Genomic DNA, 24,756 nt, shown 5'->3' with positions numbered 1-24,756 from the left:
ACACACTTGTATTCAAACTCCAACTTACGATTTTGAAAAAAAGTTAATTTTTTTATCCTTTTTTTTTGAGGAGGTTTGTGAAAGGCTTGCAGGCTTCAGCTATGCTATACTCAGAGAAAAGCTATCATGTAACCAAGAACTAGAAAGAGAAGGCTTTCTTGCATTCCCTGCTGTTAGGCCTTTAGGTAAAGAAATTTCAGGTGGTCAGGGACCCGTATCAGCACACTGTGTTAATGATGGACTGTCTTTAAAATAAAAATAAAAAACTCTCTCCATCATTAAAGGCGTTCATCTGGCACAAAAGCACAGCAAGGCCTTTAACAATCACTGCAAGAACTTCTCAGCATACTGCTGTTAGGTCCATCAAAAGGGCTTCACCATCAGAAAAATGAACGACTTGAATAACACTGCACTTACTGCTGCATGGCAAGCCTTTGTATAAGTCTCCAGCCACTGTGCCGTTGGGCGGAGGTGTTTGAAACATTATCAAACATTAACTGTACTTGAGGCGAACAGTTCAAGGAGAGAGCCCTGAGATGAAACATTGGCCTACAAATAAAACACAATCAAAATGAGCAATAATATCTTCAGGTTATTATTTGACATTAAGAGGGAAGTGGAGGGTTTCCATCACTCCTTGCATGCTGCGATTCCCATCAGGCAGATGGTCTGGAGCGTGTTCTCGCTGAGAAGGGAGGAGACACAGAGAACGCAGGAGGGACGTAAGGGAGCTGTCCTGGTTATTTACTACTATCCAGGGACAGAAAAAAAATATATGGGGGATCTGATCCAAAATGAGTATTACAATCTTCAAGCTGTCCTCCAACTCTCAATCATCAGAGGGCGTCTGGAAGCCTGCTAAGCCCATTACTGGTTCAGGCAGAGGTCCGTCAATAAGTGAGCTGATGAGCAATGGCCTTCCCCCTCGTGCCTGGCCCTTTGTTTCAGTGTGGGTCACCTGAGGCAGTGTCCTTGCTTACATCAGCAGCTGATATCAGCAGAGATGACAATAGGCACACAGCTTCGTGGCTAATTGCGACAGCTTTGTGTGGCACAGGAGACGACAGCGAAACATGCGCCCGGTGCCCAGGGGAAGGGCACAACTGCTGAATCTCAGCAGCACACAGCTCTTCATGGAAAACGTGAAAGAAAAAAAATGACTAGAGTTACATATTGTGATGAATCTATTGTGCAAAGAAGGCTTAATTAAAGCTGTTTATGTAAACCCCTAAATACCCTTTAAGGGCAAAGAAAAAGTGTTTTCCTCAAAGTTGTGACAATACAACCATAAGATACACTAAAACACAACATAAATTCACAAATCACATCAATTTTATTTGTTCGCTGTACTCCAAATCTTTAGAATCTACATGTTTGCAAAGAAAGGATCCAAATTTAGCCTTTTAACCGGCGATCTTTATCTTCAAATGAGTGTGCGCCTTCACGGAGAGAAGCCGGATTCGTATTTTCATGGATTAATAATTTAAATTCTGCTCTGTACACCATAAAAAACTATTACCGCCAGAGAGGACTGCGACTACAACTCATCATTATTTGAACTACTTTTGGTACCACTTTTGACATTTTCGCAATAAAATATTGTGATTATGCTTGTTTGTCTGTTATTCTTTTATTTATAACAGTACATAGTTTTAAGAAAAAGGTTATGGGTAGGTTTAGGAGTAGGTGTAGGATTAGCGGCTCAAAATATCGTTTTAATGCTATATTGTTGCTAAAATTGTCATTTTCCTACAAATTTCTGTCCATTATGTTTTATTCTTTTAATATTCTGTATAAAATGGGCTTGGGGTGGGGTTCAGGGATCTTGCATTTATCTATAAAATGATTAAAAAAAAAGGGGGAAATTATACATATATCTTTATGACATGAAAGATTCATAAACATTGTAAGTTTTATTTTTTTTGCTGTAAAAACGCAATAATGCTACGTTTAAATGCTGCCAATATGTCCATATTCTACGTTTCATCACCTATCCAAACGAACAAAAAAAATAAAAGCAAGAGCCGGCAATTGTGTCCTGAATGGTCTATATATTTACATTAAATACAGTATCCCATTTAACCAAATGGAGAATGAATGTGTTCTTGGTATAATACATTAAGCACCTGTTTGAGTATGTGACTGATTGGGACAATAATGAGCAAATGCATAAGGTTTTTTTTTTCTTTCATTAAGTGTGGATTATTTATGTGTGTGTTTAGGCAGCCTGTTATGCCAGGCTTGGCTCACTGAATATTTTCTGCCGTTCTACCAGGCTATATCTCCAGTTAGCCATCATAGAATGTAATCATAGCTTCCATAACAATATACCTCTACATAAAAAAGACTTATTGGGAGCATTTCTGTGTTTGCATGACGCTAAGTGCAATAAATTCTAGGGGATGGTCTCCCTGGGTTGTGTATCAAAGCACTGCAGTGGTTGTTTTCCCTGTGGTAATGCAATTGACCTTTAGTGAATTAGCCTTTTCTCTGCCAGCGAGCCATCTCTCTTTGTCTGGCTTGTATTCTGCTGCAGGAATCAGACAGGGAGAGAAATGGACTTCTATCTTATGCGCAAGTGCTTTTGCTGGGCAATTCATTTGTTCAATTCCAAAATCAGTTTACCAGATGGTGTTTATGCAATTTAAGCCCTGACAAAAGCACTTTTTTCTCCTCCCTCTCCCCTCCCTTAGTTTTTTTTTGTTACTTGCTAAAATGAATCGGATGCCGACTTCATTTATGCTCTTTCATCAATTACAAAAGAAAAAAAAAAAGGGCAAGAAAAATCGTATTCACCAGTGTTTTATTAGCAAGACCAAGCTTGTCATTAATGAATTTAACATTGTTTTGGCCTTTTGTAGTGCCCATTTATCCAGACAATGGCATTTGCTTTATATTGGTACACATAGGAATATACAATATTTTACAGTAATTGTGTTAAATTACTTTTAATTGCATATTTTTATTAGATGTGCTTGCTTGGGCAATTATCACTAATACTACTGCTCTCACTCATCTGAAATCATCAACACATCATAAACAAAATAGCATATTGGCTGTTTATTACTTATAAAAGCACATATTAATGCTTTATTCTGCATGACCATATTCTACATCTCTTCATCCAACCCCATACACAAACTTAACTCCTACAACAACTAACTTACTAACTATCTAGATTATTGAGGCAAAAGTCATAGTTCATAGTGAATATGTGAAGAGTTCAGATGCAAAGTCCGTCTGACACGTTTTCTTTTAAAGTCTCCCTGTAGTCAATTATTTTATCGCTTAAAAATCATCTTTGATCACCAAAATGACATATTTGAAAAAAAAATTCAAGTGAAAAAAAATTCTTCATGCCTTAAAATAGCTTGAATGTGCCCTTGCCTCATTTAATATACATGGGTCAATGAATATGCAAATTAGCCCTGCCTCCATTCATGCCAGCTCAGCGAGTCTAGTGTTGCTGCAGTGACGATTTGTTGTTTGTGTTGTGGCTACATGAAATAAATGCACATCCTTGAATGAGGGCGAATTTCAAGCGTATTTACTTGAAGTTATCAGGTAGGCTAATATCTATGGTTTGATCCATTCCAGAGGCGGCCAAAATCAGAATTTATAAAGGACTGAATAACTCTCTCAGAACTTGACGTCCGATTCTACACTGACTGAATATGCACACGAATCACGGTCACACGCACACGCTCAGAGTAATATAGTTTTAGCTATGTTTTATAGTATTAAAGTATTTCGAAGGACAAAAACATGAACTTTATTGGCTTTTCTTCAAGTCAGCTGTCACCATACTTTGGCGCGAGCCCCTATGCGCTTGGACACTTGGCACAGCGCTTGCGACGGTTCTGTCATTAATTAATATGAATTAATATAGATAGCCTTTTGCTTGACTATGTTATCAAACAGCTAATAACGTGTTGCTAATGTTACACACACCATTCCCGTTCTTCATCTCAGACAGAGTCAGACAGCTGCCTTCTAACAATCAATATCCTTACAAATGCTTTGAACAACTCAGAACGGCAGTGCAAAGGCTTATAGTTCATCATAACATCGTAATAGACTCGCTATATTGATACATCTACACAATTTTTTTTATCAACAGAAAATTTACCTGGATAACCTGGCTTCTCTCGAGACTTTCCTGCTTCAGAGCAGTCATAGTTAATGATATGCTAAAGCCTGCCGGCACGTTGTTGTGATTGGTTACAAGGTAGTCTGTGACGTCACAAACACCACCGATTTCAAACCTAATCATTTTTTTCCCTCATTAATCTACACACAGTACCCCATATTGACAGAAAAACACAGAATTGTTGACATTTTTGCAGATTTATAAAAAAAAAAGGTAACACTTTACTTGAAGGGGTGTGCATAAGACTGACATGACACCTTCATAATCATGACATGACACATGTCATGAATATGAAGGAGGTTTTATGAATGTTTATGACAACTGTCATTAAGTGTCATTCGCTCAATTATGTCATTTTTAATGCAAAGATGACATTGTTTGAGATGTCCGAGTTATGACAACTTGACATAAACCAATACATCATAACCTGTCAGTGTCTTTGTCATGACAACTTGACATCATTGAGCTTTATGGGTTAACATTACATTAAACTGTCATGTGGTTGGTTTTGACATGAGGCCATTATAATAGTGTCATAAATATGTATCTTGAGCTCAAGTACAGTGGTACAAATTGAACTTGTCATTAAAATGTCATTAAGTGACAATACTCTGACAAATAATTTTATAACAGCGTCATGACTATTTTTCATTTCATGTTTTTTTTTTTTTTTTTTTTTTTTTTTAAGTTTCCTCCGACAGAAGGTCAGATAATAGACAATTTCAAATTTCGTAAAAAAGATGACACTGTTATAAAATAATGGTAACACTTTATTTTAGGGTCTTTTAACTAGTTGCTTATTACTATTAGCATTCATATGGCTAAAATATTGGCTATTTATTAGTACTTATAAAGCACATATTAATGCCTTATTCTGCATGATCTTATTCTACATTGCATGATCTTATTCTTATTCTACATTCTAATCCAACCCAATACCTAAACCTAACAATTAACTATTATAAGCAGTAAATTAAGAGTTTATTGAGGGAAAAGTCATAGTTAATCGTTTATATATGTGTTCCCTATACTGAAATGTTACAAAAATAATGTAATGTAATGTTAACCCATAAAACTAAATTGTTTTTTTAAGTTTGATAATTAATCTGCTGTGTCATGTTTATGACAGGTTATGATGTTTTGCTAATGTCAAGTTGTCATGACAAAGACACTGACAGGTTATGATGTATTGGTTTATGTCAAGTTGTCGTAACAAAAACATCTCAAACAATGTCATCTTTGCATTAAAAATGACATAATTGAGTGAATTACATTTAATGACAGTTGTCATAAACATGCATAAAACCTCCTTCATATTCATGACACATGTTATGTCAAGATTATGAAGGTGTCATGTCAGTCTTATGCACACCCCTTCAAGTAAAGTGTTACCAAAAGAAAAACTGAAATATTACATGGTCCTAAGTATTCAGACCCTTTGCTGTGACACTCATATATTTAACTCAGGTGCTGTCCATTTCTTCTGATCATCCTTGAGATGGTTCTACACCGTCATTTGAGTCCAGCTGTGTTTGATTATACTGATTGGACTTGATTAGGAAAGCCACACACCTATCTATATAAGACCTTACAGCTCACAGTGCATGTCAGAGCAAATGAGAATCATGAGGTCAAAGGAACTGCCTGAAGAGCTCAGAGACAGAATTGTGGCAAGGCACAGATCTGGCCAAGGTTACAAAAATATTTCTGCTGCACTTAAGGTTCCTAAGAGCACAGTGACCTCCAAAGTCCTTAAATGGAACGTTTGGGACGACCAGAACCCTTCCTAGAGCTGGCCGTCCGGCTATCGGGGGAGAAGAGCCTTGGTGAGAGAGGTAAAGAAGAACCCAAAGATCACTGTGGCTGAGCTCCAGAGATGCAGTCGGGAAATGGGAGAAAGTTGTAGAAAGTCAACCATCACTGCAGCCCTCCACCAGTCGGGGCTTTATGGCAGAGTGGCCCGACGGAAGCCTCTCCTCAGTGCAAGACACATGAAAGCCCGCATGGAGTTTGCCAAGATGGTGAGAAATAAGATTCTCTGGTCTGATGAGACCAAGATAGAACTTTTTGGCCTTAATTCTAAGCGGTATGTGTGGAGAAAACCAGGCACTGCTCATCACCTGTCCAATACAGTCCCAACAGTGAAGTATGGTGGTGGCAGCATCATGCTGTGGGGGTGTTTTTCATCTGCAGGGACAGGACGACTGGTTGCAATCGAGGGAAAGATGAATGCGGCCAAGTACAGGGATATCCTGGACGAAAACTTTCTCCAGAGTGCTCAGGACCTCAGACTGGGCCGATGGTTTACCTTCCTAAGCACACAGCTAAAATAACGAAGGAGTGGCTTCACAACAACTTCGTGACTGTTCTTGAATGGCCCAGCCAGAGCCCTGACTTAAACCCAATTGAGCATCTCTGGAGAGACCTAAAAATGGCTGTCCACCAACGTTTACCATCCAACCTGACAGAACTGGAGAGGATCTGCAAGGAGGAATGGCAGAGGATCCCCAAATCCAGGTGAGAAAAACTTGTTGCATCTTTCCCAAAAAGACTCATGGTTGCATTAGATCAAAAGGGTGCTTCTACTAAATACTGAGCAAAGGGTCTGAATACTTAGGACCATGTGATATTTCAGTTTTTCTTTTTTAATAAATCTGCAAAAATGTCAACAATTCTGTGTATTTCTGTCAATATGGGGTGCTGTGTGTACATTAATGAGGAAAAAAAAAAAGAACTTAAATGATTTTAGCAAATGGCTGCGATATAATGGCTGCGATATAACTAATACTCAGCAATGGAACTGACTTGTGAATTTGCACATGGTTTGTCTTAAAGCATATTAAAAACACTACATAGACATATAAACAACATTAACTTTATTTTCACCACAGGGGGTCTTTAAATATGTTTAGGTTCAGTAATTTCACTTTAATTGCAATGAAAAAGTTATTAGTCAGTTACTGAAATACCTTATTTTGAAAAATGTCACTTTAGTTAATTCATTGGTATTTAACAAATTTGACTGTCTTTTGCTGCAAAACCAGCTAAGTCCATGTGTGTCCTTTTTTTTTTTTTTTTTTTGCAAAAACCTCTAAGTCCACCTCTTTGGACAACAAGAGGTTTTCCAGCAGCAAAAGGTACAATGTTGTGTTTACTTGCTACTCGCAAAATCCTGTCATTGCCAATAACGATGGACAAAACATGCGAAAAACTTGCAGCTAGGCAATTGAAGGCTGGCTCATACGCACACTGTCATTCATCTTGACATCATATGATTTGATTCGAGTCTTCCGATTGGTTCTTTTGTGGACTTTGAAGCTTTTGCTGACAAAGGGAGGTGGCATTTCTGAATGGGCCGATGCTGGTATTTAGCAGCTTTGAAGCAAAAGCATTTGATAAATGTATACTATTTGTGGGGAACATTCACTCAATATCATTAATCTCATGTTTGATGGAGGTGGCGTTTAGCGTTTTTTTCTCATGAACTCTTCGTTTGTTCCCCAAAGTAAAGTGTGCCTGACTGAAGATACTGAAGATAAGACTGAGCCATATCTATGGATCAGAATATCATATCTTTTATCTTGGGCCAGTAAGCAACCACCTAGCCACCACACATAGCACCCTAGCAACCAGCAACCTGACTTAAATTTTCTTTTAAAAATGTAAATCTAGTTGCTAATTCTATAACGATTAACCAAAGTATCACTATCCAGTGTAACGCATTAGTACAAAGGTCAATTGAATTACCACTTTTTACATTACATTACTGAAATTGCTGATGTCAATTTCTGTGCTCAATCTAAAATAGAAAAATAGGAACAGATAGATAAAAGAAAAAGTGAGGGGGAGAGTGGTTTAAAATAGACTTCCTTCTTACCGAGCCTCTCACTCTGACTGAGCTCTGAATTACAGATTTTGGGCAGTAATATATAAAAGGGCTTGGCTACAAAAATAAACAATCGTCTGGGGAAAATGGGGACATGTGAGGACTAAACAACACATTCAGAGTCTTCCCTTTTCACTGCGGCTCAAAGTCACAGATAGATAAATGGACAGAAAGAGATGGAGCAAATGACGAGAAGGGAGAAATGAGAGAGATGGAGGACAGATTGTGTTGTCAGCCACAGAGAAAGCGGCAGAGGAAGAAATGCCTCATCTTTGATCAAATTTGCAAAAGCTTTGTGGGAAATAAAAGAGCTCTCAGAAATATCGATAAACATCCATTTCTGAGCTGTGTTTAGCGGAGAAAAAAGGCAATACAAATAGAAATTAATGACATCTGTCCCCATTGCGTATGGTGGCAAGCAAGGCCCCTCCATTTAGCCATTTATTTTTCAGTGTAAATGGCAATTTAGTCATCTCTAAATGTCACCTCCTGAAGCTGTGGAGCACTTTAGCCTTGCGTTAGGGCTTTAATAGATTTTTTAAAAGTGCAGTATAGCCCATTCCATTTCTCTTATAGCCAGTTTATCAAAAATGTATTAAATTTCTAAGTGGCCTCCACCTCTGCGGACTGATAAATTCATGTGGTGTTCCTGAACTATACACATCCAACCAAAGGATAAATGAAATCAGCAGAAGGAGGGAGCAGTGTGGCTGCTTAGGACCCACTCTTCCTATTGAAGTACATGGGCATAATGGGATGCGCTTTAAGGGAAAAGCGATAAAAACGCAGCCTGATATAGCACAGCTATAGGTCTGCGCGGCCCGGCATTTGGAAAGCTGAGGCTGTGCTGGAATCATTTCACACAAACAATGCAATATGACTGTAATTGAATAATATTTTCCCTATCAGGGCCGTTTATCCACAGCGATGCCTGCGGGTTGGACCTCTGGAGGATTTCAATGTGTGCAGCAGGCAGCGGTGTTAACGAGATTCATTCACCTCGTTAATGAAGAAAGAGGGTGTGTCTCATTAGTATGCGTCATCGCTTCTTTCATTAAACACAATCATGTAGCCTAATCACAGCCGATTCATTTCTCAGCCCTTTATAGATTCTCTCAAATCATCCGCACAAGTCAGTCCAAGATTTTGATTACTCGCGTAACCGGCGGCCGCTCCCACTCGGTTTCGCGAGTACACAACAAAGCTCGGAGCCGCATCTCTAGCAATCTGCACGGTTTTCACTGTAATATAAAGAATTGCCTTGAGGAAGGAGAAAAACAGAGAGTAAAACGATCTCAATCGGTTGCTTCAATATCACAATCATTACAGGCAGCAAATTACATCAGGGTCTCTTTTAGAGATTGAAACCAGCAGCAACATTGATTTAGCTTTCCATCATCTGGGGCCGTATTAGCTTTTGTGTGCTTTTTATGTTGAGTAGAGTGGATTAGAGCAGCTAATGAGCTTGCGGTGGTCAGTATCGCAGGGGCATTGGTATCGTGCGGCAACAGAGCTGGCCCTACAATCAGAGTTTGCTCAATTATAAAACAAGCAGGTTCAAATGAACCCGGTGCAAAAAAAAAAAAAAAGTTAATTGTAACGACTATGTTGTGGCCGTATGCTTGGTTTTCTAAGTGTGGTCAGTGGCCTGGCCATATGCATAAATTTGTCCTCCAGTAATGCATCTGTCTTTTTTTTAATCAACACAGAAATGAGTTAGATGCTGTTCAATTAAACAAACTGACTGAATATCCCCATATAGACATCTGCTTGGTACACAACCATTTAAGAATTTGAAAAATATTTCCCCACCATGTACCTGTGACATACAACATTCAGAAAGCTGTGTTCATGTGACACATGAAGTGTTGTTGCGTCACTCTTCTGTGCATGATGGTACCAAATTAATAAAAACACAATATATATTGACCCAAGTTTTGTTTTCTCTCCTGCTGGCGTTCTGACATAGAACCCGGAAGTGCTGCACTGTGTTTACTACGTGAACAGCGTAGGAGACTGGCAGGGTAGAGAAAAAATTGTTGAATAAAGTCGTTATTTTTGTTTATTTTTTGTGCACAAAAAGTATTTTCGTCGCTTCAAAAAATTAAGGTTGAACCACGGTAGTCACGTGGACTATTTTAGCAATGTCTTTTACTACCTTTCTGGACCTTGAAATTGGTAATAACGTTGCAGTCTATCGGAGGCCAGAAAGCTCATGGTTTTCATCAAAAATATCTCAATTTGTGTTCCGAAGATGAACAAAGGTCGTACAGGTTTGGAACGACATGAGGGTGAGTAATTAATGACAGATTTTTCATTTTTGTGTGAGCTAACACTTTAACATGGTAGCTAGTGTTGTAGCAATCAAGACCGGTCTTGGTCTCAAGAACATTTTTTCGAAGGTCTTGGTCATGTCTCTGTCTCGACCGCATTTGTACTCGGTCTTGCCTCAATCTCAGACTAAGAGGACTCAGATTTTATCTCAAGACCAGTCAAGACCACAAATGCAGGGATATCACACAATTGCGGTGCATTTTCTGATTTATTTGTTAACATCATTTACGTAATTAGATGTAAAACCTCCTGCTTCAAACGCAATCAATAACTACTTTCAAATAATTTATTTTGTTACTGTTGTGCCAGGTCAGAAATCAATGAGAGATTGTCAAAATGTAACCAAAATGAATACAAAGCAAATTCAAGATATGATTGCAAAAAAAAAAATACTTGTATGAGATCTTGATTTTAAATATTATAACATGATATAATGAAGCAATTTCACAGGAGCAAAAGAGCCGTTTTCACTAATTGCAAACATATCATTTTTATAATTGTTCATTAAACAAAATTTTATTTTTAAAGCATTAATCTAAACACATATTTATGCAGTTGTAATTGTACCAATTCAGATGTTGATAGTGATTTAATTTGATTGGTAACAGCTATATATAGTGTCTTATTTTTTTAACTGTATTAAATATAAGACATTTCTCAGGCAATAAATGTGTATCTTTTAGATCAGTGGTTCCCAACCACATTCCTGGAGTACCCCCAACACTGCACATTTTGCATGTCTCCTTGATCAAGCACACCTGAATCAAGTCATCAATTCATTAGCAGAGACTCCAAGACCAGAAATGGGTGTGTCAGACAAAGGAGACATGGAAAATGTGCAGTGTTGGGGGTACTCCAGGAATGTGGTTGGGAACCACTGTTTTAGATGAATTTAAGTAGTGCTGGTCTAATTTTGGTCTCAACCCCTCAAAGTCTTGGTCTCAACACATACTGGTCTTTGTCTTGATTGGTCTCGGTTTAGGTGGTCTTGACTACAACGCTAATAGTAGCTATGTTCATGCAACTGGACCCAGAAATTTGTGATTATTAGAAAATGAGGGACTATATATATATATGACACTCAGGAGAATTAACTAGTGTATCGTGCCACTATCAACAGCAAGGATCCCAAGGAACAAATACAGATAAAAGACCCACTGAAAGCACCTAAAAAAGTCGCTTTGGATAAACAAAAACAAAATGTGATAATACATTACTGAATACCAGATTGAACTATAAAAAGAGTAGCATGGACAGGGATTTGATATAATGAAACAAACATGAAAAAGCATGATTTTTGTATCATTATACCTGTGCAGTTGGATGTAGTTGGCTCGGTAAATGAGAAATCCAAATATGTACACGCTTGATCCTGGTTCCTCTTGGCCACAAAGATTCTGCCGTCATTGTCAGCCCACAGGAAACATAAAGGGGGTTCTGTAATCCCCGCACCAGACAGGCCTGGATACAGCGCCAGATCCTGATAAGATTAGGACGCTAAAGGAGCGAACCGGGCTAAAATTTGAGAGAATTGTGAAGAGAGCCAGCTCTGACATGTGGCACCGACAGCGCTGTGAGCCCTGCCCAGCCCTGGCCCGGTCTCATATGGGACACGGTCCTCTCATAATCAGCGAGAGAATCTTATCAGGCCTGGCTAGCTGCTGGCGGTCTATCCTTCTCTCTCTTTTTCTCTGTCATCCACACGCACACACAAACACACTCAGGTTGAGCAGGTGGATGGAGGTCATACCATACCTTGTATGATGTCTGGAGGGGAGGTTGTGGCGGAGATGGTGGTGGTGGTGGTGGTGGTTGTGGGTTTAGGGGTTGTGGTAAGGGCATCTAGATGGAAAAACACAACAAAAAAACATGACATACGGGGAAAATCAGGAAAAAACGAAACCAAACATGATCAAATCAACAACAATGAGAGACAGATTTGTGTTGTGTATTATGTGTAGCTTTACTCCACAGATGGCAAATTAGTCTATAAACTAATGGTGAATTATCAAGCATAACTACTGTACAAAATGAAATATTACTCTCTGGCAAAGAAGTCATTACACAAGGTAACTGTGGGAATAGTACTGTGGTGACATATTCTTGTGTGTGTGTAAACAGCGACTGCTGATTTAATGTTCGGGAAATAGAATAAAACAGCATTTAACAACAATTAAAAGAAACCGAACAAAAATGAAATGATGACATGAGGGAATGATTAGAAATGAAGGAAAACATAAAATGCAGATGGTTATGCATTTAAAAATGTCCATGCTAACAAATGACCATAGCGATGACACACAGAAGGGGTCCTGGCATACATTCTCCTGTTTGTTTTTTGCATTTTCACACTTCATTAACCACTCTCCCCCCTTCTATCTACTAATGTTGCTTCTGATTTAGCAATTTGTAGTGTGGAGTGCTGGACGCAATATTGATAGAACCCAGAGACAGCGGCGGCGGTCGTGACAGGCTTAGCGTGTTTGATGTCGGCGAGTTAACCCAGCGGGAGCGTTAGCCAGTCCGGCGCGTGGGGTGATCAGGATTTTTCACGGAGAGACAAACAGGCAAACATTAATGAAATGAGGAATGGGAAAGGAGGGCGTGCGGGCATGGGAGATAACAGGCGTGAAAAGTGACGCGGCCCACACCACTGTTTGCCCAGCGCGTCCAGACAGATACCACTGTGTTAACATCTGTGGTGGGGGAAATTGGTCGCCTGTCTCCCCTCCCCACTTTGTTGTCTGTGCTCCATCAAAAGAGCTCGGTGGGAGCCCAGAAACGCTTCCACTCTCTAATGATAAACATCCAGCAGGATGAAGAGCGGGTAAAGAACTCTGCCTCCATCTCCTTTGCTGATACACGGATCACTCAGAAAATGGCAGCTACGTATTGCGTGTCACGCCGCACTACAGGCCTTTTAACACTGCGCTAAACACTTGCTAAAGCCTCTTTTACCCCTGCTAAAATAACAGTCGACAGATCTGCAGTTGTAATACAGTCTTAATGTGTGCATGAAACATATTTGCTGTGAAACACGGAGTAATATAGCATAACACATTTTTAATATAACGTATATTAAGATACAAATATCCAGTTTGTTTTGTAAACATATACGACAGTTGCTGACACTGTTGTTGTAGGTATCAAAAAGAATTTTAACAAAGCTATGATAGTCAGGGTAATTGTTACTTTAGTAATGAAAATATTATCACTGAATTGAAGAAAAAAAAATCGTAATGAGAAATAAACATTACATCCATTTTGAATAATTATAATGCAGGCCCCACTCAGACTTTAAACACATTTTTTTTTCTGACAGCAATGATATTTTTGCTTTGATATGCGATTATGCTATTCATTTTCTTGTCCTTACCACTATTAACACTTGGACTAATTAAATTCAATATTAAGATCCAGTGTTTCACAAATATAAATGATTTAACAGTACTATTTTAACAGGGGCATTACACTACCATTCAACAGTTGAGGAGGTTTTTTAATGTTTTTGAAAGAAGTCTCTTATGCTCACTAAGACTACATCTATTTGATATATAAAAAAAAAGTAAAAACAGCAATAATGTGAAATATTATTACAATTTAAAATAACTGTTTTCTATTTCAATATATTATGAAATGTAATTTATTCCTGCAATGAAAAAGCTGAATTTTTTAGCATCATTACTCTTTTCATGATCCTTCAGAAATCATTCTAATATGCTGATTTGCTGCTCAAGAAACATTTCTTCTTATTATTATTAATGTTGACATGCCGTTTAATATTTTTTTTTGGAAACCATGATACATTTTCAGGGTTCTTTGAGATATTTTGTAACACTGTAAATGTCTTTACTGTCACTTTTGATCAGATAGTTTTAATTTATTTTTGTTTAAAAAAAAAAAAAAAAATTCTTACTGAGCCCAAACATTTGAACACTAGCATATGTTGTATAGTGCATTTAATAAAAGTATGACAAGTATTTAAATAAAAGAAACAGAAATACTAATGAACTATCACATGATTAATTAAGAAAGCAAGCACATATGCTATAGCTATAGCATACCCTACAGCACTCTATCTATTTCTTTAAGAGACAGGAACGGATGTGACTGCTTTACTGCACTTTCTGACGGAAAAGATACTTTCAAAGATTTGTATGTTTGGCATGCCAATAAAAAACCGTAATGGATCACAGGATGTCGGCAGTAAGTTGTTACCTGTCTCAAACTACACTGATTCACAAGGCAATCGCAGCTAGGTGAAAATTTCTCTCCCGGACATCTTGCAGAAGTGCACAGCAATGTCGATTTCTCCTGCCGGAGATGAAGAACTTGCACCCATATACCAGCGAACAGACTAAACCTGCTAAATTGTGTGGGATTTAAACACAATCATGCATCTCTCTAAAAGTACATGGGCTAAAATGTTTAATATTTGACACATTTGGTCATCCTTAATATCCCAAGGCAAAAAGGGAAAAGGAAACAGCTGACCAGGGAAACTCAGTGAGCAGTCAGGCATGGAAAATACAGGCTAACGAAGAGCTATAGAGCTCACTTTACAAGCAGCAGCACATTTGATCAATAGCCACTATAGACTACATTTGCATTAAATAACGTGTGCTGAGTCTGAGAAGCTTAATGCTGCATCAACTAGCAGATACATAAATGTTTTAATAAAGAAAGACGGGAGAGAGTGAAACCGCCACTTAACACACTTTCAGTTAAACTCGGCACAATATCCGACTCAGCGGAGTGGCAACTTTATTGGCGCCACTCCGTTATGAACTGTGGATGCCCAACAGATGTTTGAGATCACCAATGTCAATAGCTCATTAAAAACTTGGCAGGCCGATTGGATCTATAACTCACCGCGTTTAGAAACAGCCCGTTTTTGTACATTTTTCAGAGGGTGTCTTTTTAGAAAGCAAACCGATGCCTTGGTGTATCAAGGCTTATTGACTTTCACAGCATATACCTGCCATGTCATCCCAGCGTGTGTTTATCACGCCACATTATGAATCATAGCAACAGGCCGGGGTGTGTGTGTGTGTGTATGTAGAAGGCTCATTAAACCCGGGACACTGCAAAATACTGCCGGTTACACTGATTCCCCAGATACGGAAAGGCTAACGCTAGAACGAGAACTCATATTTTACTCTCTCCCTCGCTGAGCCACTCGCTAAAACGCTGCATCTCCCAAATGAGATGCGGACCAACGCATGAGTGGCTCGCAGAGACACGGAAGGGTATCGGGAGAGCGAGGTACATACGAGGAGCTGACTAGATGAGTACTTTAATCGGCATGGCATTTTCTGGCATGTCCTGGGACTCCTAACGGATAACAGTCATTCAGGAACGACACGGAGAGGGAAAAACACACATGAGTAATAGTGTGATTAGCAATGGGCGCTCAGGGCTGTTGATTTGCCCATCAGCAACCTTCTGTCATCAGGCAGCTTTGCGAGTTTGTTCAAGGAGATTTCCGCTTGCTGTAGAAAAACTAGAAAGAGGAGGGGAGGGAGCTTAACCCAAATATTGTAATGCGTATGATGGGGCTATATGGCAGTTTTAGGTTTGCTCCCTTTGGAACAAGTATAAACGCACACAAAAACACGGTTCTTAAACTGTACACTAAATTTCCCCTAGGTGGTACTTGAAACTAAAATGACTGAAAACTACTAAAAATAATGTCAAAACACATCCCAAAAGTACATCCCTTCAGAATTGCAGTGGCTGCACTGATTAGATCAGTCATAATTTTATCTATGATCAAAGACAAAAAAAAAGAAAAAAGAAATGATATTTCCAGAGGTGGAAAGCATGGAAGAGCATGGAAATTCCTTCCATCTGTTTAATATTATGGTTTAATTACATCAATAAATGGCAGAAGTGGCACATTTGCCTTGCTATAGCATACATTCAATTAAGAGTGCATTCCTCCTCCATAGACTGCACATTCTTCCACGCTGTAGAATCAATGGATGAGAGGTGAGTGAACAGTGTAAAATAACAATGAGTACCTGCAAACCTGACACTGGCAGCAGCACGGAAGCGATCGACTCCAATGAAAGGCTAATGAAGGGAGGGCTTAGGAGATGGCCCTTGTTAATGACTCTGGCAAGACGGGATGAAATGGGTGTGGATGGGATAGGCTCCTCTGCCTTTGAGCCATGAGACATGAAAGCACTTAGAAACAGCACACATCTAATCTGCCAGCTGAATCATGTTATGAGAGATTTATAAAATGTTTCTCAATAATTACTAAGCAACTCTACTGTTTCATAACTCCTACAAACCAAGCAACATGCACCTATTCTGTGAACCCTAACGCTCAAAATAATTAATTGGTTTGAGTAGGACAAACATTAGTTCAGTCAAATGAACTTTTATGAGTATTTAGTAACTGAACTGTTTCATTGTTTTGAGTTTTATGAACTTATTTCTTTTAATTTAGACAAACTTAAGTTTAACTGAAACTGGGCTAGGATTTCTATTTCCCAGCATGCTTTGCCCATGGCACTCGAAAGGGAGAGTAAATGTTAAAATTAAGTGTCATATAATGTTTTTTTGTGCAAGATTAATATTAAGTGGGAGATTTAGTAGTGATTAATGTTTTGTTATGCTAATTTAGAATTGTTTATGTTAATGTGCGTTTTTGGAGAGTTACATCATGGTGACAAGTGGAGCATGTGGCTTGGTTTGAGAGCAAGTATGTTAAATGCTTTATATTGCTGCACTTATTCAGCAAGTGCATGATTTGGATAATATAATATAATATAATATAATATAATATAATATAATATAATATAATATAATATAATATAATATAATATAATATAATATAATATAATATAATATAATATAATATAATATACAAAGAGTAATGGTACGAACAGCTTATGCTGCTTGCTAACTACTTTCACAAAGTTCAGAAAAATTATCCATGGTTATAAAACTTTGTACTTTTACATCAATGTGAATGACGGTAAAATGTAGTTTTAGCTTAGATACGAAAGCATGCACATCATTTGCAATGCATTCTTTCATCTTCACACATCCAGTAGGACAGTTTTACATTGCCAACTCTAATACGGCACATTTGCATGCCTGAATTCACAGATGACTAGATTTTTGAACGGCCGGCTGCCGAGGCAGTGTTTGACAGCAACCAAATTTATCAGGGCAATCTGACTTTTAAATGTGCGTGTCACCAATACGATGAATTGTGAGGGGAAACACTGATGAGGCAAATTGAATAAAAGTAAGCGAGCTTTAATAATGAAGGGAAAGTATGGAGAGAAGTGATTTACGGCTCCATTATTACAGTGCAGGGATGGGATTGGACCCACAGTGACAGCAGTGTTTTATATTTTTTTCCTTCCCTACATATGTTGAGCTCGCTGGACCGAGGCTGGATCTTCTCGAGTTACATGCACTGCTAGGAAGACTGCTGTTCCTCCAGCTGTTCTTTCTCAGTACTCTTCTTGTGCTACACATGTTGTTGGATATAAGGGACAATTAGGTGCCTCAAACAAGTCTGAGGACTGTCACAAAATCAGGCTGTTTAACTCTGAAAAAACAATGTGTTTTTTTTTCTTTTCTTTTTTTTCAGCAAGCTGTGTTGAATCTACATTATGTGTGAGGGTTGAGGATTTAGGTTTACACTAAAACAAATATCTGTTTATGCTTGCCATTTACACAACCACACAGGGGATTCCCTCGGAGGAATGCTTTACTTTGGCCTGTCATCAGATGTACATTTTCATAACCACAAGCACTCTGTGGCTACAACACATTGTTCAGGGGTCCCACACTTTCTGACTTCTTTTTCAAGACCTTTTCAGTCATTTGAGAATATTGGATAAGATTAAAAATCATTTAAAATCTGTCAGTTTGACAGATTCTTTGAAAACAACGGACTCGAAAAGAATGCTACAAATCAGACTGTGATTCGCAAGAAAGTTTTACTCTACACAAGAGCAATATTTAGCCAATTAAATGTCTTGGGTCAGAACATAATTAGAAAAAAAATTACTTTCCCAGACCTGGAAAACACTTTTATTGTGGGAACCCTGATTCTTGACCTCACCAAGTGAACAAAATCGTGTTTGTGTTTGGGTTCGGTATGGCACTCTAAGCGCAGTTAAGGAAGTGTATTGCCGTGATCGATTTCTGCTGGGTGGCTGTGAGATACCAAAGGAAAGCCCTCTAAGCATGGAGGAATTGTTACGGAGAGGAAACGTGAGCGAGGGTGACAGGCAGAGGAGGAGTGCGCAATATTAAAGGCCAGGGCTGCGAAGGCAAAGGTAGTCTTTATTAGGTTAGAGGCGCTCTGTAAACTTGTTACAGGCCGGTGTGTTAGATCTTATTCCCCCGCAGGGGCATGCTGGGATGGGGGCCCTGGAAAAGTGTCTCAGGGAATGTATTTTTTCCCCATAACCAGTTTAGTGCCAGCCACCCTCCAAGTGTTCTCCATCACTTAGCTTCACAACAGTTGGGGAACAAACGCATTAGAGAAAAATTGCCTCTGCAGTACATCTGTTCTGGCTGTCTATCGAGGGCCCAGGAAGCTCTGCTACCAAAAATCAAGAATCTGATATCAACTCTAATGTGCTGAATGCTTTTTAGCTCATTCATAAGCAGACACTGTGGAACAGAAGAGTCATGCCCTTTTAAACTGAGGGGGCACAGATGATTGACAGATGATTGACTTGATTAAAAAATAAAAAATAAATTGAATTTCAAAATGTTTTAAATTTAAAGTTACATGATTATGATAACTTAATGAATAAATGTAGTAAATGAAATGTAATTTTCCAAAATCTTTGAAAAACTGATTAAAGTTATAAAAAAAAAAAAAAAAAAAAAAAAAAAAAAAATCTGGTCAAATTTTGTAGATAATAAAATTGCTGAACTAAAACTTTGCAGCATAAATCATGCATACACATGTCTAATTTTGGTCAGTCCAACTGAGTCTCATCTTCTGTAGCTTTAAACTCCTACCCACCCTCATGATGCTCAAGATTTTTTTTCTCTTGGAAGCTGCTCTTGAAACAACTAAAAACAGATATGAAAAAAAATAAAATAAAATAAAATAAAGGTAAGGATGGATTTTCAACCTGGATATTCTTCTTTACTCTTACTGTACATACAGTCATCTAGCCAACCAATATTTCATTTTATTTCATGATAACGTTATATATCATATAGTTACACATTAAATAAGTTTAGTTTTTCAGGTACAGTAGGTTTATTTAACATTTATACATTTATTTAACATCTTTTGTTGACGGGCGTTTTAGGCTGCTATCACTTTAACACTTTAATTCTAGGATCTAATATACTGACACATATCCCTATCCAGTTTTCACCAAGCTGTTTACGTTCCCTTAAGCCATAACTGGCTGTATTTTTGCGAGATACTCCACATGATGGAAATTTTGACAACAGTGTCTGTATTTGACCATTCAGGCACAAAGAGAAGTGAATTCGGGATTGTGCGGTGTCTGAGAGAGAGCACTTCTGGTGTGTGTCATTCGGCGCAATAACTCATTTAACTCACATACTGTATAATAACTTGATAAACTCTTTTTGAAGATCTTCGTTAAATGTACGCACAGGATTCTTTGACATCTTCACGTCTGACTTGATCCCCTCCACGGTCTCTAATATTTCTGGTATTTTTGTTATATAAATAGAGCTGAAATACGAGACTGGGAAAAACAGGCCGTCTGGTCACCCTAGCATGACCTCCTGGAACTAATCAAGCAGGAGAATGGCTGGGACCATGTTGACGTGTATCATGGAATGGCGCCTACATCTGCAGAATTATTATTATATAGGACTGCTGAAAGTGTTAACAACCCTTATAGTGGTTACATAAGGCCATGCATGAATAGCTTCTCAATTACCCTTCCAACATGCCATGCATTACATATGCCGACTGTATGAAAACGTACTGAGACAGCTTGCTAAACGCTCATTTTGCCTTCCCTTTAACATCTCTGTAAAGTAGAGCGTTTAATTGAACAGTGCCTCGACAGAACGGCGTAATATGCCAAGTATGCGAGAAAAGCTGTGGGTCTTGCTGAATGTGTCAGGGCCACTGTGTTTGTAATACGCAGATGTCACCCTATTAATTTGTGGGAGAATAATTATAAGACTATAGAGTACCCAGATGTCACCAGCGCCTGTCTTTATGAGCGCACATGTAGGTGTGTGTTGAATATATTTGAGTGTCACTCTGTTAACATAACGGAGACGCACGACGCTAGATTAAATGGTGACAGCCCTGTCGCGCAGTCTCGTTTCTGCATTAGCAATTCTAATGTCAGATATGTGGTTGAATTGTGTAGATATTGAAAGAAGCATCATACGTAGAGTGTTATATTCAACGCTATTTATAATAGGGGAGGGATTTGAGCTCTCGCAGCTCCATACGTGGCTATGTCACTCTCTCTTCTATTCTGTTGGTTCAACTGTCATGAATTTCTCATGGAATTACTGCCAAGCCGCTCATGGGAGAAACGTGTGAAAAGCCTGTCGCAATTACTGGCGCATTTGCACTTCGTGCTGGGGCAAGTTTTTGGAACACGCACAACCCGGGCGAAGCCAAGTTTCTGTGGAGACCCACCGACAACATGCAATGCTCCCACACACACACACACACACAGACAGACACACACAAACAAAAAAGTTTGGCTTCTTTAAAGCTTATTCACAGTATCATTTGACAAAATGACTTGGAGTGAATCTGAATTCGCTGGGGTTTGCCTCCCTCGCTACTGACATAAACTGTATATCTGTTCACTTAAAGATCCTCATTGCGGGACAAATCCTTTTTAAAATAGCTCTGAGTCCATTGTTGCACTCTGAAAATGGAGGACAGCAATTTCACCACAGGCTTAGTGCAGCAAAAGATAGCAGAAGTAAATTCCAAGAGGAAAATGGTCAGATTAGAACATGTCCTAGAGAAAAGGAAATGTCATTGAGATCAATGTTATTGACCCATGACTCAGATGGAGCGGTGAAGTGAGTGAAAGAGCAAGAGGTCGAAGAGACAGAACTACTCTGTATCACTTTGAACTTACCTCGCACAAAAAGGATGTAGTCGTCATAGGCTTCACCCACAGAGTTGGATGCCACACATCGGTAAGTGCCGTTGTAGGACTTGTTCAGGTTCTCGATGAAGAGATCTGAGCCGGTGATAACCGCGTGAGATGGCACGTCGTCCTCCACCCTCACCCAATTCACCTGTTGAGGTCTGGATGGAGAGACAGAGCAGAAATGACTCAGTGTTGTGTAGCCAGACCAACAAGTCTGGTTCACATTATATGTTTTATGGGACATTGTACACTAGGTAAATCCTAACTTATATATAAACCTTTAAGCAAAGCAGAAAGTACAGATCACAAACAGAAGCTGAGTCTATTTCAAAGAGTCAATGCCATGAACCAGTGTCTAGAAACTGGAAACAACAGGGAATGTTAAAATTGTAATTTCCATTTCTGGAAAATTCCAGAAAATTAATAATAAAAAAAAAAAAAATCATGGTAACTTTATTTTTGTTAAAGTTGGCACCTTTCTTTCTTTCTTTCTTTCTTTCTTTCTTTCTTTCTTTCTTTCTTTCTTTCTTTCTTTCTTTCTTTCTTTCTTTCCACACACACACTCATTTTGTTCAAATTACTCAACATTTACATATCTTGTAAAGACACAGGTATTTGTATAAACGTATAAGAGTTTTTCCTCCTTCGTTTAAAAAAAAAAAAAAAAAAAAAATCATGTCCACACAAGCACGGTTTTAAAAAAATCTCCGTCCACATGAACATGCAAAAAGACGCTATGAAGCGCTGTCGAAAGCCATGTTGGCCAATCAGAAGCCTGGAAAAAAGTTGATTACAGGTTCCGGTAGGCTAACAATATTGAAAATCCAAAACAATACAATGAGACATATTCATTCAAAGTAAAAAAAACAAGTCATAAGCCGTCATAACCTGCATAGTATTGCATTCTGACGCCTCTGAAATGCAATATAATGGGAGAACTGTGCATGTATCTGTATACATGTTATAAGCCCTGTTAGCACAGTTATTAGCAGCAATATTCTGTCCACCATTGCACAGACTGGCTTCACGTAAACAAAAGAGACACAATCTGATGTCAAACAAAGGAGATAACAGCACGCACTCTGATGACACTGGCCAAAATCTCGGGTTTCACCGTCTACACAACAATGCTGTAACCGGAGTTTAAAAAAATGTTCACCCTGGCAGGAGTTTTCAAAAAAGGTCGGCGTTTGCATGTGGACAATTGGCCAAACCGCATAGAAAAAGCTGTGGTTTTGAAAATACCCGTGTTCGTGTGGACAGGGCCTAAGACATATGTCAACACCGCTCCAAGGGTGAAAACAAACGTAATTAATGAAAAACAATACCACTACCTCAGATTTAAAAATCTGAAGTCACTGAAAAAGCATGGAAATGTATTGGTGAAGGTGTGAATGAATGAATGAATGAGGCATTTATATAGCGCTTTCCTATGTACTACTGTACACCCAAAGTGCTTTACAATCATATCTGAGGTCTCTCCTCATCCACCACCAGTGTGCAGCATCCACTTGGATGATGCGACGGCAGCCACAGTACAACGGTGCCAGTGCGCTCACCACACACCAGCTGTAGGTGGAGAGGAGAGAGAGTGAAAGAGCCAATTCAATGGATGGGGATTATTAGGAGGCCATGATTGGTATGGGCCTATGGAGGGAATTTGGCCAGGACACCGGGGTTACATGCTACTCTTTACGAGAAGTGCCATGGGATTTTTAATGACCACAGAGAGTCAGGACCTCGGTTTAACGTCTCATTCGAAGGACGGTGCTTGTTACAGTACGGTGTCCCCGTCACTATACTGGGGCGTTATGACCCACACAGACCACAGGGTGAGCACCCCCTGCTGGCCTCACTAACACCTCTTCCAGCAGCTACCTGGTTTTTCCCAGGAGGTCTCCCATCCAGGTACTAACCAGGCTCAGCCCTGCTTAGCTTCAGTGGGCAAAACCTGCTAATAATTCCTTGGAAACAGCATGGGAACTTATAGATTATTTTATTTTCCAGCAGACTAAATATCTTTGTATGTGCTGAATCCAGCAAATCAGACTTTGTGTACAATTTGTTGTCATGTTAATATGTTAAATGTGTGTTGTTTGAGGCTGAAAACAGCTATGGCTCTACCCTCAGAAAAAAAAAAAAAAAAAAAATCAGTTGTGGTCAGTAACACAGATTGTGGGATTCGACCAATGTCGCAGCCTACGGCATTGGCAAATGAACAACATTTTGGCAAAGTAACAAAAAGCGAAAGGCTGTGATTTTCTCTTGTCTGCCTCAATTAACTGCCACTGCAAGCTATCTCCTTTTGTTCTCTAAACACCTGAGCCGAGGACACAACAGCCTATTCTACTTTCACAGTGATGAGCAGAATGAGCTAAACCTACTGTGGAAAAATAAAAGAGGCTCTAAACTCTGCTCGGCTCTCACAAGTTTCAATGGCACTGCTGCAGTGTAGTTATTTCCCAAGAGCATCTGAGGAGGCTTTCCCTTGTTGTTCTGGTTTTTGTGTTGGTGTTTAAACTTGTTACCATCCTCTGTTTAAAAGGGGAGAGAGGGGAAAATACAAAAAAAACAAAACAAAACCTTCACAGTTTCGAAACAAAGGATTGGTTCGCGTTCAATAGCAGTTGATCCTCGGCCTCTGAGGACAGCAAAACAACATTTGATGGCGAGCAGCGAGTGGGGAATCTCAAAGAGTCTCAATCTGAGGTTAAATATACATGCGTAGCATAAAGATGCAGACGTTCCTGATATGGAAAGGGAGAAATGACCTAGAAAAAGTGCCTTATTGGGAGGAAGGCATGGGGAAAAACACACAGTGGAGGGGCTGCAGAGAACCTGGCATGAGGCGGAGAATACAAATGGGATGGCAAGCCAAGCCCTGCACTGTCTGACAGTAATGACTGCAGCCCCTCTCCAAGCTTTAATGAAAATGACTTCCAATTTTCTGCTCACTGTATTGATTGTATTTTCTTCTTTATAAAATGAATTTGGGTGGCGCCTCGTCTGCTCGCAGCAGTTCAGTTTGGGTATGTTATGGGGCTTGCTGAATGTAAAAACACCAGAATGGCTTTCATTACATGTGCTCTCATTGAACTACCATTGATAACTTTCTTTAGACACATGTGAAGTGGCCCCCCAAAAATATTTGAACATTTTTTGTACAAATAAAATGTATGATTATCTCTGCATTATATACAATACATCTAACCAAGTGGAATCTGAAAAGAGAGAGAATAAAACTAACTTTCTTAACTTTGAACCATATATCTATTTTT

The 24,756-nt window shown here is 39.0% G+C and overlaps 1 protein-coding gene across 4 annotated transcripts in view; it reads right to left on the bottom strand.

Moving 5' to 3' along the window:
* cadm1a (cell adhesion molecule 1a) overlaps positions 1–24,756 on the bottom strand; it is a 308,628-nt gene that overhangs the window by 27,226 nt on the left and 256,646 nt on the right. For 3 of the 4 annotated variants that reach the window (XM_048165550.1, XM_048165552.1, XM_048165551.1), the window contains 2 exons: positions 21,464–21,636; positions 12,126–12,212 (listed from right to left, as the gene is read on the bottom strand). In XM_048165550.1, coding sequence (XP_048021507.1) covers positions 12,126–12,212; positions 21,464–21,636 — 260 coding nt within the window. The remainder of the gene's footprint in view (positions 1–12,125; positions 12,213–21,463; positions 21,637–24,756) is intronic. The other variant, XM_048165553.1, reaches the window with a different exon arrangement.

Source organism: Megalobrama amblycephala, linkage group LG18, assembly GCF_018812025.1.
Source record: "Megalobrama amblycephala isolate DHTTF-2021 linkage group LG18, ASM1881202v1, whole genome shotgun sequence".
In the NCBI taxonomy this organism is placed as follows: domain Eukaryota; kingdom Metazoa; phylum Chordata; class Actinopteri; order Cypriniformes; family Xenocyprididae; genus Megalobrama; species Megalobrama amblycephala.
This window is presented reverse-complemented; position numbering and strand designations above follow the sequence as displayed.